The 19,637-nt window shown below is 40.1% G+C and overlaps 1 protein-coding gene and 1 long non-coding RNA gene across 6 annotated transcripts in view; both read left to right on the forward strand.

The window, feature by feature from the left end:
• The window catches only part of FAM193A (family with sequence similarity 193 member A), an 81,562-nt gene extending 75,655 nt beyond the window's left edge, over positions 1 to 5,907 (forward strand). For all 4 annotated transcript variants that reach the window (XM_030493356.1, XM_030493359.1, XM_030493358.1 and 1 more), the window contains 2 exons: positions 216 to 297; positions 3,154 to 5,907. In XM_030493356.1, coding sequence (XP_030349216.1) covers positions 216 to 297; positions 3,154 to 3,247 — 176 coding nt within the window. In that variant the 3' untranslated portion in view covers positions 3,248 to 5,907. The remainder of the gene's footprint in view (positions 1 to 215; positions 298 to 3,153) is intronic.
• A 703-nt stretch (positions 5,908 to 6,610) lies between these two features.
• LOC115611032 overlaps positions 6,611 to 19,637 on the forward strand; it is a 36,007-nt gene continuing 22,980 nt past the window's right edge. Inside the window, exons 1-3 of one of the 2 annotated variants that reach the window (XR_003992440.1) lie at positions 6,611 to 8,310; positions 12,601 to 13,065; positions 16,966 to 17,639. This is a non-coding gene — a long non-coding RNA (uncharacterized LOC115611032). Of the gene's footprint in view, positions 8,311 to 12,600; positions 13,066 to 16,965; positions 17,640 to 19,637 lie in introns of those variants that run through there. The other variant, XR_003992439.1, reaches the window with a different exon arrangement.

Here is a 19,637-nt window from a genome sequence, read left to right on the forward strand (position 1 = left end):
CCTTTTTCTCAGTGTAACTCCTTAAAGGCTGAGCAGAGGTATTAGCATATTTTAAGAAGTGTTTTTTAATTCAGCATAAACATGAATAATCGATAGTTTACAAAGTTGAGACAGTTTTCCAAAAGCATCTTTAGTGCAGCTTCTTCAAGCTCCTTCCTCTCTCCTTCCCCCATCCTCACGGAACCTAACATAGTGTCATCCTTTTTCCTTTGTAGATGATGTGTTTTTACCCAAAGACATTGATCTAGACAGTGTGGAAATGGATGAAACAGAGCGAGAAGTGGAGTATTTTAAAAGGTAAAGTGCTGTAATCCCTACTCATGCAGCTGTTGTGCTTCTTCCTATCCCATGACTTTAAAAAAAACCAAACAAACCAAACAAACCAACAACAGAAAACCAACCCACAACTTAATAACTAACTCCTAGCAGAAAAGCTTGTGTTGTACAGTGTTGTAACACAGCAAATCCTATTATAGCTGACATTCTGAATACTGAATGTAACAGTCATTGATCTACAGATTGTAGCTGAGTAGCACAAATACAGGAATGAGTGTCAGTCATCCATGTGTCTGTCCCCTAGGTTCTCATCAAGGCTTTCAGAATATTCTCAGCTACCATTATTTTCTATAAGCAAAGTTTGCATGAATATTTCTTTTATTATCCATACAAACCACACACTGACTAGTGTTAAAAAAAAAAGGGGGGGGGGGGACACAGCAAGTGTTGAACAAGTAAAACACTGTTTTACCTTTCAGAACAGCTGTTTCAAAAAGGTTTGTTCATGATATTTTCTTCCTTGTTTATAGGAGCTATTAGTTTAGGATTTTGTACTGCACATGAAATAGAGGTGGTATGACTGTGAGATACTAGCTTATGCAAATCATAAAGAAAGGATGCTTATGCTACTGCAGTGAAGGATATGGTAAAGGTAGTGGAGAAGGATAATATGAACCTGTGCTTGTGAAACTTTTTTATTCTGTGCTTTTTGGTTGCTTTGGGGATTTACGCATCATTTTACCTTTACATTCCTCAGATATGAGCAGACAGCTCATGTTTAAATAATGTAGTATGTATGGTTTAGTTTTAGGTAGTCCTGCAAGGTGCAGGGAGTTGGACTCTCTCTTTATGGATCTCTCCCAACTTGACGTATTCTGTGATTCTATGTTCTTCCATAATACTGAAATCTGCTCAAATTTGTGGCATTTAATGGTGGCTGGGTGTGCTGGTTTCCGATTAATCTAATCTAATAAGCCTTTTGACACGAGAGCCAAATCTGAAATGTTGCAAATAAATCAGTTTCTGCAATTTATCTATTTAGGAATCAACATAGCATTTCACAAAACAATAAAGCCATTCATTGAAAGGATGTAAGTTTTTTTAGGAGAGGGTTTTCAGTACGGATTTCAAGTTCTTCTCTGAATTCATACAGTTTTCATTGTCTGTGTGTCTGGGATGTAATCTATGTCTGAGTTTTGCGAAGGACAGAATATAACTGCTTCTCTGTGCTGCTTATTACTACTGTACAAAATGCATATGTCTGATTATTTATGGAGTTACAATGTGCTACCCCATGAAATTTTCAAAAGTGCACATTCTCTGTTCTTCAAATTTATTTGCCTGAGTGGTGCCTATTAAAGGATTTTTAGGGGGGGGGGTTAAGTTGAAATGTAGGTTTTATAAGTGAAATGTGGCATATATTAGACTGCCAGTGTTAGTGCTAGCCCTTCATGGGTTTCATAGAACCAACTAGGTTGGAATAGAACCATTACCCCAGGACTTCATGGAATATTCTTGGCTTCATTCAAGATTGTAGTATGTATAACAAGAAAATAGAAAAATTCTTTTCATCAGCTAAGTTCTTTTCATCAATTCTCTATGCTCAATAGGATGCATGTAGCAGTGTCTTATATTTGTAGAAGTGCAGCTGAAGTTTGGAGATAAACTTGTCAAATATGATTTCTAATATAGATTTAGCACTTCTAACTGTACTGTTTTGTAATCAGTAAATGGTGTAATTCTACTCTTCACTGTCATATGTTAGGAAGTGTGTGTAACTGTCCAACTTTTCTATACCTGTTTAGAAAAAGTACTTGAAAAGTGGTTCTAGGAGAGAAAAACAACTACTTAATGCTGTGAAGGCACCTTTAAAGCTTATGTTTTCTGTCACTTGACAATTTCCAACATAATAATTAGAAGGCTGGCAGCAGTGCTTGTTTTAGTAACCCTCCAGGCAAATGAGCTGCACAGGACTACTGAATTCATACTTTTTGCTGACAGTCTGTTAATCCATCATCTTTTCTTCTTGCTTCATAGTGGCATAATAGATGGATAACTTTACACCCTGACTTCAGAATTAATCTTGCAAGCTGCTTCTAAATTTAGTATAGAAAGAACAAAATAAGTGTAGTTCTTCTAACCTTCCACTGTACCTTTTCTATTTCACTCCTTCTGTTTGCTCCCCTTTTTTGGCTTTCAGTTGTTGCAAAAGCTGTATAGCCTTCCAGAGAGGGATATTACTACCTTGATGCTGTCATGCAGCCTTTAGCTTAAACAAGCTGCACCCTGCTTTGATAAAGTTCTTCAGCATTGATTGTCACTGAAATGCCTGCACATGCCAACTTTTTTCATAAGTTCTTGCATAAATTGGAATTCAGAGAAAGCAAATAAGGGTATTTGTGTTCTAAAGGTGCTTTTTCCAGGCATGTGAGCTACTTATCTGCTGTATTATAAACAAACCTCCTTAGGTCTTTATCTCAAACATAACTTCATTATATTCAGAAAAGAAGCGGCAGCGTCCCATGCCATTGGTGCTTCTGCTTTACATATTACCTACCATTCATTCTCGCTGTTACAAGGTTTAAGTAAATACAGAGATGTCATCTCTATTTCGAGTTAACAGTCAGCTAGCTTCTCTGCTGCTAAATATGCAGTGTTCTTTGCTTTTGCATTCACTTGCTCTTGCTAATGCAGCTGTATTTGAAGTAACTGGTTTATGATGCATTTACAGTGATGGACAAGTGATTTTCTGTTAGGTATGATTTTTTTAAAGAGGTTTTGTCATTCTGAGTGAGAGCTGCTCTTCAAAAGAGGGGTAACACTTGTGGTTTGATTTTAAGTATATTGATTTCACTTTATCACTTTTTTTCTTTTCAGATTCTGCTTGGATTCTGCCAGACAGACAAGGCAGAGACTTTCCATCAACTGGTCCAATTTTAGCTTGAAAAAAACCACCTTTGCTGCACATTGAAATGACACAATATGGGGAGGGAACCCTGCAGGAATCAATGAACGACAACTCCACTTATCTGTCCTGCTGTGCTGAGAGCTTACCTGGTCTTGAGCCAGTGCTGCCTTGCCTTGTCCCCAGTGCTGTGTGGATCTGCACTGAACCCTTTGGCCTGATAATTCTTGCGGACTGAAAAATTGCCACTTTCTACCTGAATTTGTTAGCTTGTGTGCTTGTAGTCTGTGAGTGAGACTTACTTGATTGTAGCTGTATGCCGTTGGAGTTGGAACAATAGCTCTTTTCCATCTCCTTCTGAATGCCTTGGCCTCAGAGACTTTAAATTGCTTAGGCTTGGGTGGAGGCCAAAATACTAGTTTGCATCATCTGCAGTGGCTCCTGTCACTTCTGCATCTAGCTATGTTTTGTCATTCTGACTCCTGACAAAGGAATGGACCTAGTCAGTTGTGCTTTCATCTGCTCCAGAATTCTCCTGACATGACTTCATGAAAAAGAGGCTCTTATGGGACAAGTATTTCCTCAGTTCTTTCACAATCTACTGTTTAAGAGTGTACAAGTTACGCTATTTGTGTTTTGATTTTTTTTCCTGACTTGTAGCCAGCTTGTGTAAGAATACTTGCAGAATGAGAAAATTTAAAAAAGAACAGTACTCACACTATCAAATCTGTTATAGAGTGTATAATTGTATTAACACTGAAGCCTAACTGGCTACTTTTTTAACATATTGTTAAGTAATATTAAAATCATGTCTTTCTTTTTGAAAGATGGAATACATTAGTATGGCAGAAGACTTGTGTCTTGCTTTTTTCTGCTCGGGTGGGGAAAGGGAAGAAGAAAATGGTATTCTAAACTATGTTTCATCTTGTGTCAAAATCAGTCAGTGAATGCTACTTAACTTTAGCATTTTCCTTGTTTGACAGCTCACCTGATAGGAAAAACTGCTATCTGCTAGAGCCAGAAAAACTCCTGCTGAATGCTGGAATTAAGTTTGTGAATTCTGTGAATTAATGTAATACTTCTATTTCAGGAGATAATTTGTGAGAAACATGGTAATACAAAAATTTCCAATTTGATGTCGGTGCAGAAGTGAAGTAGGTAGGCACAATGCTACTATAATGTAAATAGCTAACAATATAGTAATGTTTTACAGGTTGCGTAGTATTGCCCAGTGTGGAAGAAAATTGGTAATACAGGATTTTGATCTGTGTAAAGATACTGCACTTGTAGAAGTTTTTCTGACACTGCACTATTTATTCAGAATAGAAACAACAGAAGCTTTTCTTTTACTGCCAGATGACCATATTACCCAAATTATAAGGCAGTTTTCCATACTTTATTCTTTTTTAAAGAAAATAGTACTTCCACTCAGCACATACTCGAAAGGACAATACAGCTTCAAAGTTCACTAATGTCCTTTTCCAGAACCATTCCACATTTTTCTTTCTTCTTGCTAACACACATTTTTCTGTGATACACCCACTGAGCTTGGGACTGCTTTGCAAGACACAGTGTAATTACACTCAGCTTTGGACTTGAGAAGGTTTGCTTCCATGTTTCACATGAGGCCCAGATAGCTGCCTACAGACTTCTGAGGTATCTACAGCTTCACATCCCTCTTGTTGGTCCTGGAGCTCCTATCCCAGTGTATGCTGCTGGTGCAAAAAGTAGTTGCTCATCTTATACCCAGCCATTGCAGGCAAATGAGCCCTCAGCCTCCTCTTGCAGAGGAGGGAATGACAATATCTGTTCTCAAAATACAGTTCAGTGATGTAAAGGGGTCAACTTCTGTTAATTGTCTTCAGATTCAGATTGAGGAAAGGATTAATAGCTTAGCCTCACTTTTTTTGCCAGTGCAGTATTGTAGCCTGTGTATTTATCTGCTTGTGCTGGAGGAATAGCATCTCAAAGGTAATACCTATGCCATTTAGTGCCAACTGTCAGCAAACCCATGTACTGTTGAAAGTACCTCCATCATGTAGTGAAGAAGAATGAGCTTTGTTTCTTGGGATCATGGAGGCTTGCGTCTGTTGCAGCCTGAGTTATATCTTACTTATGTAAAAGGAGAGGGGCTTCTTCTGTGGGAGAGTGGCTGGGGGTGGGAAATGCTGTAGAACAGCTGAAGCTGGATGTTTGTGGGAAGTGCTTCTCAGGCTGCTTCAGTTCTAAACCATAGCACAAGGTGGCAGTGTATGTCATCACTAGTTATTTCTACATCAGTTATCATCAAATTGACGCATGGGATGGAAAAAACTAGTTGATGTTACATGGGCAAATATTGGTGTAGATCCCAGCCACTCTAGAATAGGAATGCTTTGAAAGTACTGAGATTTTTAATGGTGCTAGAAAACTCATTTCATAGCATTTGTTTTCACTAGTAAATGGGGAAGAAAATTGCCTTTATTCTCTACTAGCAAAGCTGTTCAAAGAGTGATACATGAATATGACTGCTTTTTATTTTGAAATCCTGGGTTAAGACAACAGAAGCCCTTTTTACATTTGAGGAATACATGTATATGTGTGTGTAATATCCTTCAAAGATACTTGCCTTGTGCTTCACCATGGTATATTAGTACAATTGACATAATTCCAGATGCTACTCAGAAAACATGAAGAATGAGTCTCCATGGATCTGCAGTTGTTGCACTCTGATGAGAACTTACAGGCAAGTTTTATTTTTCTAAATTCATAACGAAGTGAAGATAAGCAGGGACTAGTCTGGGAGCCAGGAGATTTGAAAGTACTGGCTTCAATTCTATCAATTTTGTGGTAGAATTTTGTGGTTAGCCTTGGGCAAACAAGTTAGTTACTGTTACTACATTCATGAAATGGTTTTATTAAGGATTTGCTGAATTATGAGCATGTTTCTTAATGCGTAAATAAGCCAATGTAAAGTCTGTTTAGGTATAGCACTATAACCTCCTGTTGGAAGGACAAATGTTCTACGCTGGTATTTATCATTCAGATGTGTTCAATGCAGGTAATATACATCCAAAGGTACCTTTGAGTAGAGGAGACTTCTAGAAATAATACATCATGACTGAGTAAATTTGAGTTCTTCATGAGAGTTGGGGGAGGGGAGAATGATAACTTTTTGAGTGGGCTGCTTTGATAACTAGTGTAACTTGCCCTCCTGTTCCTTATTCATCCTAACCTGTATGAAAGATGAATATCTAAGCTCTGGAGGTAACTGGTGGCATATCTGCCTGTCTATTGATATCGGTGCTGCTGAATCTGAGAGTGTGGTACTTTTTCAGGCATTTCCTTAATGGAAGAGAGCGTAATTGCACAAAGCGTTTGTATTTTGAGCAGTGTTGATATTGGATGCACTAAGACAGCCCTTACACAGGGATGTCTCATCTCTGCTTGGCATTCACTATTGCTCCTTACTGAAGGGAATATAAGTGAGAGTTCAGAAGTCTTCAGGACACTTTTCTGGTGTGGCATTATTGGCACTTAAAGCTGCGTAGCTGAGGTTCAGCATGCTGATAACACAAATCTCACCACAGTCTGAGAAGATGATGTATTAAAAATTAATTCTTGTAGTGACTTTTGAATGCTTAGGTGTTTGGTGTGCTCGCTGCTGCTCAAAAAGGCTTTGCAAAGTTGCTTTCTGTGTCAGTGAAAGGTTAGCTCGTCTTTAGTGTGGATCCTCTTGTATCACAATGGAGAAATTACTGGTTACTAGAGTAAATGTTTACACTAATACTCACAATTTCACACATCTTGCAGTACAAATGAAGGTGTGTGACTTGTAATTGTAGAAGCTATTCTAAAAACAAACAAATCTGTTAGGTTGTAACATGTCTGAACAAGATTAGGTGTGTAGTATCCCTGTTGTCTTTGGCTCTTTCTCTGTATTTAAACCTTTGGGAAATCTGAAGACTGAAACCTTTGATAGGGGAGTCCTCTGAAGTGAAGTCACAAAAGCATTGACTCAGGATGCCTCCCTTCCTCTTCCTGCCCATCAGAAAGAACTTCCCAAAAAAATTCCAGTTTTCCAAATTTTAAATGCCTTCTTTTAATTGCCAACAGCTTGTATGTCCTCTGTTACCCCATTTGTCACTAACTAAAAATGTTAAACAATCATTAAAATGTTGTATCTTGTACTCCTGCTGCTACGGGCAGCTGATGGAAGTGAAGTTCTTGAAAGGAGGATATTTTTCTCTGCTCTTCTGTTTTCCCCACTGCACAAAGAAACAACAATACCAAACCTTTGGGCCTCATTTCTATTCTTCACAGGTCTGTGTGTTTAGTTTGAGCTTTGCTGCTGCTTTTAGCTCTATAATTGGGCTTCTCCCATCTCAGTACTTAAAGACATGGAAGAAACTACCTATTGGTGCAGTCTGGATCTACATAAACTGTTGAAAGAATGCCAGGTAAACCTGTGTTTTCCTCTACCTGCTTTTGGGTTTTACTGTTTTGCTTATAAACCATGGCATAGGTATAAATGGGATTTTAAAGTGGATGGTATCCAATTTGTATCTCTGTGGAAGACTTAAAAGGGGAGAAGGTATATATTGATTGTGTCTTCTCTGATATGTTTTTCTTAGTGTGTGTTTGGGGATTTTTTTTTAAATCTACTAGTTTGAATGTCTTGTTTTTAAGATGGCTTGAAGCATGTTTTCACGCTTCAGTCACAGGTCCATAGCCTTTAACATTGCTGTTTTAGCAGGTATTGTTTGATTAGAAATACATGGTTTTATTGCGTCATTAGCAGCTCTTTAGGCACAGTTGCCAGGAGGGCACACTATGCATAGTCTGGCTGTTTTAACCTAAATTTTCCTTCCAGTATGTCTGTGTTGCAGAAGTACAGCAATCCAAAGATCTGCATAGATGCAATGCGTCAAGACGGATCTTCTGGACAGTTTGTTTTCTAGATACTGCCCAAAAGACAAACCACCTCCAGTGATGCACATTCGGGAATCTCATATCAACTCTTAACCTCCATTTTCTTCACCAGTTTTTCTGGAAGCTGAACAGAAAAGTAAAACCAATATCTCTTTGACAATACTGTAATACCCATCAGCTGACAATTTCAGTTTTGTTAACTGACAACATCTGAGAAGGTAATTTTTCTTGCTACATATAATACTTAAGCTCAGCTTGCCATTTATGAGGAGAGGAGGCGGTGGGCAGATGTAATGTCTGTAAAGAAGAAGTGGTGCCTAGTATTACATGGAAGAATAAATAAAAATCTATACCAGTCTACTCACAAATTGTTGTCACTTATATTGCATAAACTAGCATGCGTTCCACATCAAGTATGTCACTCAACCAGCTGATGCAAGTTTGATTTTTCTGAGGGAAAGATGTCTAGACTTGTTTTCCTGTTCTGGTTTATTTCAAACAGGCTGTTAAATCAAGTTAGTACAGTAGTTTGCACTGGTTGGGGGAGGTCGCATGCAAGCAGCATGCTGTTGTCTAAGATTGTTTTGCTTGTGACTGAAATACAAGATTTGAATCCAGGGTGCTGGAGTAGAAAAGCTGGAATGCTGAACTCACCAGACCAGATGATTAGTGCTGCCTGCTGTTGCTTCAACAGACTCATGCTGCAAACCATTTACCTGCATCAGCTCATGGGAAACTGGTTCCATATTTACTGGAAATACATAATCAGCAAAGCCCTCTTCCGAAAGGGAACAAAAGCAGGAATTAAGTCACTTGAACTCAGATATTTGAATGTACATACCTTGTCTCATGTACTCTGTCTTCAAGACCTTATACAAGCTTTTGTCCATCTATTGTTGGACCATAAATGGAGTCTACAGTATTGCTAAGTGCAGTTACGGTGAGGTTTCCAGGTGATTGTGGTTTAACCCCAGCTAACAACTAAGTACCAAACAGTACCACTCACTCACTCCCCCCAGCAGTGGGATGGGGAGGAGAATCGAGAGAGATAAAAACAGTTTAATAATTAAAATAAGGTAAAATAATAATAATAAAAAGGGAAATAACAAAAATATATTAAAAATAATAAATAAATAATTACAACCAGCAGCAGTGATGCGCTCACCACTCGCTGGCCAGTACCCAGCCCAACCTGAGCAGTGATCGTTCCCTTCCAGGTGACTCCCCCCAGTTTATATACTGGGCATGACGTGCTGTGGTATGGAATACCCCTTTGGCTAGTTTGGGTCAGGTGTCCTGTCTCTGCTTCCTCCCGGCTTCCTGTGCCCCTCCTCAGTGGCAGAGCATGAGAGACTGAAAAGTCCTTGATCAGGCTAAGTGCTACTCAGCAACAAGTCAAACATCGGAGTGTTATCAGTATTGTTCTCAGACTAAAGCCAAAACACAGAACTGCACCAGCTGCTAGGAAGAAAATTAAATCTATCCCAGCTGAAACTAGGACACGGGGGGGTTTTCGTTGATTTGTTTTCCATTAAGTTGAGAGCAAATTAGAAGTAGCCTGTTCATAAGAGATGTCCTCTTGGGAACAGTCTTAATAGACTAACAGGGAAAGACAAGTTCTAAATAATACTACATCACTCTCTTCACTTACATATGTTGTATTTATGGTATGAGCTCTTTGCTGTAGCGAGTGAATTCTCAAGTCTGGAAGCAGAACCATGACTGTGCAGTCTAGCTGACTGTGAAAGATGTGATTGGTGAACCTGTTTCTTGAGAGTGGGAGGGGAAGAGAGAGTGCCCTAGTGCACTAGTCTCTAACATAGCAACAATACTTTATCCTTTCCTGCAAGGTCACCTCTTAGATTTCCTAATTGGGTGTATTCTTACTTTCTGTAACAATCTGCAGATAAAGTCTTTGTCTTGTAGTTAACAAATAAACAAACTTTTCCATTTGAAAAGAGTAATGAAAACGCTGTTTGCTACCGTTTATCTTATAAGGGTCTTCTACTTAATCCTCCCTGTGCCATCAATCTACCTTACAAGCTTTAAAAGATAATGTCTCTTTAACTCCTAGACTAAGACTGCATGTCTGAATAGTTGATTTAAAGAATTCATGAACCTTTTCAGTAATATAACTTGTGGCGCGTGTCACTTGCCTAAGCCATTTTGTTGTTTGGTGTAATTGTTTGTCATTCATTCTCACCTGCTGCCTCTGAGCCTTTGTGTCATTTACATTGGTCATACTTTATGTATTTCACCAGGTGGAGAAACTTTCTCAAGGCTGTCTTGCAGAAAATCCCATTCTTTCCATATCACAGTCAAGAGGCATGAAATTGTGTATTGACTGTTGTTTTTTATTAAAATAACACTAGTTGGGACTGCCTGTGGTCTTCAAATGTAATTTTAGGAGGACCTGGCATAATGTCAGTGAAGATAAACTGAGTGGGTAAGAAGAGAGTTGTAAGGCAAAAGGCTTAAGTCTGTTATGTGATGTATTGCTCCTTATTCATACTGCAGGACTTTCGTTTAACACCTAGCAAAGCAGTTCATCGAACAAGCTGCTAGAGAAAGTTGTAAGTACATCACTCAACTTCTCCATGCTGTGAGTTGCTGCTTCGTGTAGTGGTACAGAAATGTAACTGGGAGTTGAGCACTGGTGAAAGAGTTATGTAAATGCATGTGTAAAGTCATAAGAGGTTTCAGTTGTTTCTGAAATTCTCTGCAGAACTACAGCTGGGGACGTGGTGCCTAGATGGTGAGGTGTGCAAGTGGAAATGCATGAATTAAGCAGTATACTGATGATGCAGTGTGAGAAATAGTCATCTTGCACATCAGAGCTGTTACTCTCTTCCAAAATATTTCTTCATTTCAGTTCATTCTAAGACCACCAGTTGTAATCATTATGGTAACTGCTCTTCCGAAACCTTTTTTTAACCCATCTCAACAATAGAGCATTCCAAACTGGTCACAGCTGAGTTAGTGAAGAGAGTTGGCATGTTCTCGTATGCTCTGAACTTTGAGTCTCTTTGTTTTGTCAGCAAGTATAGCCTGATTATTTTTCTCTTTTTTTCATGCAGATGCCTCTTCTGGATGCTAATCTACATTCGTGCAATAGGAGCGTCATCTCTACATGCCTCAAACATCTTAGGCGTAGGAGTCAGGGACTTGAATGGATTAGGCGTTGGCAGAGACATAGATTTTTGGCAGTGCCTTGAACTAGGACATGATAATCTGTGATGCATGCAAGTAGACTAAACATGGACGAGAAGTCTTAAAATGTTTGAAGTCATTACCCATACAAAGGTATGTTTGTCCTGGGGTTAGAATCCTTTAAATGATGTGGTATAGGGACAGATAACGTCTGGCATGACCTGCTGCCAGTTCCCTTTTTTCATACCAGCAGTATGTCAATGTGACATGGTATGACGTTGTGGGAGGAGCATTTATTAAAAACCCAAATACAGTTGTAGATCACAGTCTCCAGGCTGGCTGGCTAATTTTGCTTATTGCCCACTTTCTTTGTAAAATAAAACAAACCCAAACAAAACAATAACAAAAAATACCAAAAAAACCCCAACCAAGACCACTTGTGTATTGAAACTGGGGGATTATCATTTATACCCTGGATTTGGCTTTGAAGCCAACTGATACTATGTAATGTTTAGCCGTTGGCAACTTAAGCAATCTTGAGCATTGCTGTAATACAAAATCACCCAAACAAAGTAGCTCAGTGAAGAAACTGCGCAGCTGCTTGAGAAATTGTGGAAGTGATAGAGTTTTGAAATGACTGGGAGAGCTAAAAAACAACAAAACCTAATTGAGGGGATACAGCGTGGAATGCATTCTGTGTGTTATATTGCAAGAGATAATGCAGCATAAATATGAAAAACAAATTTGTTAATTACTTCAGTTATGTGTGTAAATACAGATGCCCTGTTTTAACATGTAATGGTTTAATATGGTATTGGTCTTAAAGGTAACATTATTTTAGATGTGTAAGGTTTAAACATTGCACAGAGGTTACTTCTGAAAATCCTACTTCCTCTTAATTTTTTTTTTTTTGGTTGTGGGAACATTCTTTATAGGCCTAAACTTTATAAGGTGTGATTTCATGGCTATGCTGAGCAAGTGCTGTGCCCTACAGAACTTCAGTCATTGTATCTTGTACGTTAACCAAAATTAGGTACCTGTGGGTAAATTAAGAGAAACATAACTACTTCTAAGTATTTTTTTTTTTTTTATTTTTTTCTTCATCCTAAGGTGCTTAGCAATTAATTTTTGCATTTTGCACTTGATTTGTAAAGCATGTAAAAAGATTGTTGTAAGTCTTCAGTGCAAGTTTTTGTGTCCTACAACTCCTTGGAAATGTGTTACTTTCTTCTTGGTTCTGATTTTTCTGATTTAATCCATTGACTTTCTTAAATAGTTTTTGCCTTATCCTGCTGACAGTATTTCTGGTTTATTGTTACCTATGCAATTCACTGCACTGAGAATTGGTCTTTCCTTAGGAGGATTATTCATGAATATGTGAACTGTGGTAAAGATGCCTCCAAGCTGACACTGTTTTCCCATGCTGATGTACAACTGGAATAAATGAGGCTGAGGCAGCTATGACTTTACTCCACTTTACAGAGAAGCATCAGCGCAGAGATGAAGCAGCTTTGCCCCAACTGCCCCAACAGTGCAATTCTGAAATGGAGTTGGAAACTGAATGCAGTTATCCAGAGGCCCGAGTCTGTGGCTGAATTTCAATTTGTGTCGTGAGGATTTATACAGGAACTGTTAGTGGATAAAAAAAAAGAGGAGCAGCACTGTGAGCATTACCTTTTGCTTCATGGTAATTTTTGCACTGGATGTTCTCTTCCTCATCTATTTACTCACACCACCTCCTAGACCATCTCATCGATCCTTCTTGCTCCTACAGACCTTGTGGCTGAGGTTCCCTGGAAGTAGCTGTGGAGCGATTTGGTTGTGTAAGTACTAATGTGCTCCTGAGGCTTCTGGACAGCAGAACTTATGAATTAATACTATTGGTTTTAGTTTGTTCAGTTAAACTGTTGCTTCATGCAGGCCTGAAATGTCACCATCACACTGTAGTGTTTCTTACTCTGTGTGGCTGAAAACAGAGTGCCCTGTCCTGTAGTCAGACTGTTCTGCAGGTAAGCTTGGTAGGGTCAGAATGAAGTTAAAACTCCTAGCTGTTCTATGAACAGCATTGGATGAGACAAAGAGGGGAGGGCTCTGGTGTTTCTGTGTTAGCTCATTCGTTCATGGCACAGTAACAGCATGTCCTGTGCTGGAGAAGGCAGTTGCTGGGATGGATAGGAGCTGTGGATTTCCTAGTCTGTTGTAACCTCTCTTGGTAGGTTCTCATAAATCAGGAAGTGTACACCACAGCTGTGGCCAGATTGCAATCCAGAATCTTAATGCTCAGTTTTCTATGGGTTGGTTTCACCTCTTGCTCCTGGCTTTAGTGTGTTTGTCTTTTGTCTTGCCATGTCAGTCAGGGTATCAGGTTAGTCTGGTTGCTGTTTTCCATCACATGTGACCACATTTCCTTGTGGGAATAGGAACTGTGAAGTGACCTTAAAACCAAGTATTGCTTTTCTACTTCTGAAAGATAACTTAGTTGTTACTAAATGCTTCTTTCATACCCCTGAAGAGTTCTTGGTCTTAAGAGCATGTAACAGGCATAAGGGGGTAATTTTCATCTGAAATGTGTCATGCAACAGGCTAGCAGCAACTTAAGTGAGGTGATGGGAATATCAAATGCTAATTAATGGTGTAGGTTACATGCTGAGATCAGTATTGCATGGATTACCTGGTGCAGTATCACCATCCTCTGTATGAGGAAGTAAATCAGCTGGCTTACATGTTTAATGCTTAAGAAACTGTAAAGATACAGGACCTCATGTAGTTCAGCTATAGTATAAATGTGATCTCCAGCAGTGATTGTCTACTGTGGCAGTGGTTTCTACCAACTCAGAAGAATTTCCAGGAAAGCACATGACTTTTGTTCACCTTACTTGTACCAATAGAAAGGAACTGAGAACTTTCATGAGTGGCAGCAAGTTTTGCATTTGAGTGAGGATCCTTGTCTCAGAGCATATGTACTCGTTTGCATGGGAGTGAGCTAATTTCCAGTGATCAGCTCAGAATGGGTTCAGCTATTTCAGCTACTAAATCTGCTATTTCCTGCCAAGAAGTGTAGAGGGAGTTGAAAGCATCTGCTGCTGTGCAACTGCCAGGGAAGAAGACCAGGCAAAGAGCTTGGCCTGCTTAAGGATGATGGTCTGGTGGGATAGGTTTATTCCAATAGAATGAAAAGTTGCCTTTTAAAGCTTTTTACTGAAAATTCACAATGAAATTTGACACTTGATTTAAAAAAAAATGTTTTCCAGTGTCTTGGTCTTCAAGCAAGAAAATAATCTTCCCTTTAACCAACGAGGCAGGATACTAGTTGCTAGATTTCTGTAAGGAGTCTGTGATGCTTGTAGATCCCTTAAGAGCTTCCAAAATCTGTGCAGAAGGTTAAAACGTATCAGTTGCTGTGTTTCATCCAAAGTGGATTTGCCAGGATTGCAAAAGCTGTAATGTTTTTTTTAAGCTGTGATGAGACCCAAATGTTAACCTGAAAGGTTAAAAGTGCCTTTTCAGGGTAATGTTCACAGACTCCTTAGCGTTGGAAGGGACCTTTTGAGATCATCTAGTCCAACCCCGAATTGACTTAGGTGTAATTTGGTTTGTCTTTTGTCTGCATAACCAAGGCAGAAGCTTGGTTACATTGGAAACTTGGGTTTCAAAATTCTGAATTTCATCGTTTGGAAACACCAAAATCATTTGTGTCGATCCTGTCCTTTTGGAGTGGGGAGGTTGTGTCCTGCTTGTGCTCTAGGATGAGTTGCTGAAATACTTCTCCCTTTTAAAGTGCTGTTCTGGCAGTCCCTTGTTGGAAAAGTTTCCCAGGAAAGGAAGTGCTCTGGCCATAGTGAGAGTGGTGTGGCCAGTACAGAAGTTCTTGTGCTTCATGGCCAAGCAGGCTTCCTCTTTATGTTGACCATCATCTTCCCCTGCTGCTTTTCCATTGCCAACACAAGAAGCTTTTTCATGCATAGGGATCAGCATCAAGAATGTCTTAAATTTTATCCAAATTTTTTATAATTTCTGGTTCTTTGTTTTTGTTACCCCATGTGTGGTGTCTCAGTGGACATAGCTTAAAGGACAGGTGAGTTCTTTTAGCAGAACTTAGCAGCTGCATTCTCCAGGAGGTAAAAAAGTGGTGAATTTTCAGGTAACCATAAAGCTGCAAATGCAGTCTGATGCTATTCCTGCCAAAATAAATGGGACAACCAACGGGGCATCAAAAAAAGTGCTAAAAATTATATCTGGTTCCTTAAGGCAATTGGCCCAGGGTGGTGATAGCCAGGAAAAGATGAGAAAAACAGATGACAGATTCATTTTACAGGTTTGGCTGGAATTTTAATTGCAATTCTCCCTGTGTTGATTAAGAAATTGAATGTTCAGCACAGACTAGGGAAAGCTGATAGCATGCTGTAGAGAGGACTCCTGGTGCAGCATCCTGCCCCTGCTGACAGAGCTTTTGGGAGACACGAGGTGGCACTAGGGCCAAGTCTGCACCCAGTGGAGGGCTGGCCACAGATAATCAGGAAATGGCCATTTTGCAGGGGTTTTGGCTCCCCTTTCAAACTTTGAACTTGACTCAATTCTGTATGACTCAGTCTGGTTCAACACTTCAAGGAGATGGGTTCGGATCATGCCTGTTGGAAGGTACCACCTCCCTGCCACCCTGCTTCATACACCTGCCTAGTTGCAGACATGAAGTGTGGGCTGTGATTTTTCACTGTGATTGTGGTTTTCAGTGAGCCCTGAAATCTGACAGGGTAGTGAAGTCTAGCACACACACTGCAGCCTGGGCATCCTTTTAGATGCTCACTAGCACCCTCCCTGGGCTGCACCCAGCTCTCTAGTGTGCTCTCAAAGCTGCTGCACTACCTGGTAATAGGTGATCATGGAGTTGATGGCTCCTTTTTATTGGGCAAGAGGGATAATGACTTCTTCACTTGAACATTGTAAAGCTGGAAAGCCTGCAAGGGGAATTTAGGTCTGAAAGTTTCCCATGAACATGTCTATATTGCCAAGATTGAAGAGTTTGAGAGCTTCTTTAGGCAGAGGCTGAACCCAGGAAGGCTGCAGAATGGGCATGCAGGATAGAATAATCCAGGTCAGAAGGGACTTGTGAAAGTCTCCAGTCTAACCTGCTGTCTTAAGCAGACTCAGCTTTGAGATCAGACTGGGTTACTTGGGTCTTTATCTGGTTTGGCCTTGAAAACCTTTTAGGATAGAAAGTGCAACCTCTAGGCAATCTGTTCATTGGTTTATTGGTTGTAATAAATTAGCATTTTATTTATTATTGTTCATTTACTTTCTAGACTTTCGGCTTATCTTTCATGTCTCTCACCTTTCTATCTGTATTGGTAAAAGCAATCTTATGGCTTCTAAGCAAGTTCTGGGGAAAGAGTGAGGATTAACCCATGCATTTCAAGAATTTGAAGCAGCATTGCCATTCCAAATTTCCAATTTTCTTTAAGCATGTTCCCTCCCTTTGTTTAAAACCCCTAGTCTTTCCCGCTTCTTCCTCCTTGCGTGGTTCCCACCCACACCTATGAAAATGGTAGAGGAAGGAGGACTATTTTCTGTCTATCTTGGGCTGCTGTAGGACCTTTGTAGTACCTTTGATATCTCAAACCATTTGATGCTTCATCTAGTAAGCTAGGTATTACCTCAGTTCCTGAGGAACTGAAGGATAGGGGCGGTGGTGAGATGAGTAGAGGATCCACATCTCCTGTTTCTAGGTACTGCAGTAAGAAGCTCTTCATGACAATTTGCATTCATGTAATGTATTTGAAATGTTGAACATTAAACCATGAAATGTAAAGCACCTGGTTTACATCAGCCTTTAGAGGTGAGAGATCATGTTCTTGCAGCAGGTTGGTCCAGTATGTGACAATAATGGTGTGAGAATTGCAATGGAGGTATTTGATAGTGGTGAAATAGCATCTTAAACCTGGCGTGTGGTGTGATATGTTTGTTAGTACTGTCTCAGGCTGGTTTTGTTGATGAGGAGTCTTGTTTCATTTTGGCTGTATCACGGTTGTCTCAGGCCTTTCCCTTTTTAACCTTCTCACTCTGTGTAAATTACATTAAGGAAATTATAAATAAATGGCAATGGGCTTTCCCTGGCTGAAATTAGCTGTTGACCTTAGACTACCATAAGCTACATCGTCAAAAAGCCCCCGCTGTTTTTCCTGGTGGGCTTGAGGAAGCCTCTGCATGACTTCTTGTGAGTTAATGTTTGGAGGAGGAGTGGTGGGGATGGTGTGAATGTTATGTGTTTTGCTACACGAGCTGATGATTGCTTGAATGAGTGGACTTCCTGATTCAGAGGTAAAGAATGAATGGCTTCTCCTCATAGTTTCAGTCTTATTCTAAAAGGTACTTTAGCAGCTCAGTGGTGTTTGCAGCCCCACGCAAGTGCTGCCTAGACAACTGTTTCCACTGCTTGAGAAAAAGTCCATCTGACACACCAATGGGAAGTTGACACTTTCAGTTCATTAAAGAGAGCGTCTACAAGCATATATACTCAGCTGAGAAGGTTTCAGCCTCTAAGAAGGGTCTGAAAAAGGCTTGAAATTTAAAAGCTTGGAGTGTCTGAAGGTACAGGCTGTTACAGCTCAGCTCCCTTCTAATTTTCCCTCGTTTTCCTAATATTTGTCTGTCTTTTTCTCTTCAAAGGGTTAATATACCTGTCTGTATTTGCAGACTAGCTCCTTCAAATTGGTTATGACCGTGATCCAAATAGTTCTGGAAGGTGGCTCTGTAGAGGCTTTTTTCCCTATTTTCTTATGGTTGCTTTGCCATTACATCAAAATAATGCCACTTGACAATGCAGTAGGATACTGGTGACCTCTGGGAAAGGTTTCTTAATACATCAGCAACTGGATCCTACAGACCAGATTTAAAGGGAGCTCAGATACTCTTGGAGAAGTTAGCAAACACAAACAGTAGGATGGGGTGTCTTCCACATTAAATTACTGCCTTCTCCACTCTAATTGAGTTTACTGTACTGCTGAAGCAATGGACATGCTTGCTCTAAGGACTTGGGGTGCTTTTTAATATTAGGGTATTACAGAATTAAATATCCAGCCACCAAATCTCTGGTGTCAACCCGTTGGTAATAGGGGGAAGTGATGATGTTAACAGCTTTTCTGATACGGTTTAGAGGGCAGCACTGTGTTTGGCCCCATCTCGTTCTCACCTGAGGGACTGCTGTCTGAAAGCATAACTCTAGTGATATCAGTATCTGATGGTGTCATGTATACAGATAAGAACTGTTAGTGAACTTTACATGGCCATTTCTCATATGCATTTTTATGTCTTCTTCATAGCAGCTTTCTAGCTTTGGCATTAGCTGTGGTTAAGATGACAGACTGACACTTCTACCTTAATTTTTCTTTATATAGCGGAAGAATTTATAGTGATCCCTGAGAATCTATAGTCATGACTAAGGTTAAAAGGAACGTTTGTAGGTAATCTAGTCCAGCCTTCTGCTGTCTTTCATGATGTCCAATTTGCCGAATTGGCCACTAATCCACTCTTTCTCTACTCTGGGTCATGCTTCACTTGCACAGACTCTACCAATACCTTCAGGAAGGTCTGAGAGCAGACCTTCCCAGCCAAGTAGTTGTTTTATACCATGGCCTTTTATTGTGCCCTTTGTCCATGGGCCAACATTTTCCTTGCTCCTGAAATACTTCTTGTTGCCTTCTGCTCCCCTTCCATGTTTTCATTCCAACCAAGCTTTTACTTTCGTGTCCTTTTATGTGCTCAGGCGTCGTCTCCATATTCCTTCCAAATAGCCTGTCTCCACTTCCACCTCCTGTACACTTCCTTTTAGTGTTTGAGCTCACTCAGGAGTTCCCCCTCGGGCAGAGCTGGCCTCCTGCCATGCTTGCTTGACTTCCTGCACATCAGAACAGGCTGTTCTGCTTTGAGTGGTGGTTCTTGGAGGTTAACCAGTCTTCCTGCACTTTTTTGCCTCAGCCTCCAGTGGCATCCTGCCTACCAGTTCCCTGAACAAGACTAGATCTACTCTTCCAAAGTTCAAGATCTTTATTGTGCTATCTGCCTACCTCACTTCTTTCAGGATCCTTATCTCACCATCCTATGATGGCTGTCGCCAAGTGATGCCAATCATTCACAGCTTTAACTAGTTCATATTGATTAACGAGTAGCATATTGAGCACTGCCTCTCCTAATTGACTTGTCTGTCACTTTTTTCAGCAGTTGTCCTCCAGGATTGCTCTCCTGAATTGCTTTCCCCTTTGCTTGTTGCCCTCTCAGCGGATAATGGGGTTGTGGAAACCCCTACGGAGAGACAGGGCCTGCTATCAAAAGGCTTCTCCCAGCAGATTATGGCTGATTTCATCCACTTTTTCTTGGGTTAGGTGGCCTGTAGCAGATATCC

The sequence above is a fragment of the Strigops habroptila genome, chromosome 7 (genome assembly GCF_004027225.2).
Source record: "Strigops habroptila isolate Jane chromosome 7, bStrHab1.2.pri, whole genome shotgun sequence".
Classification (NCBI taxonomy): Eukaryota; Metazoa; Chordata; class Aves; order Psittaciformes; family Psittacidae; genus Strigops; species Strigops habroptila.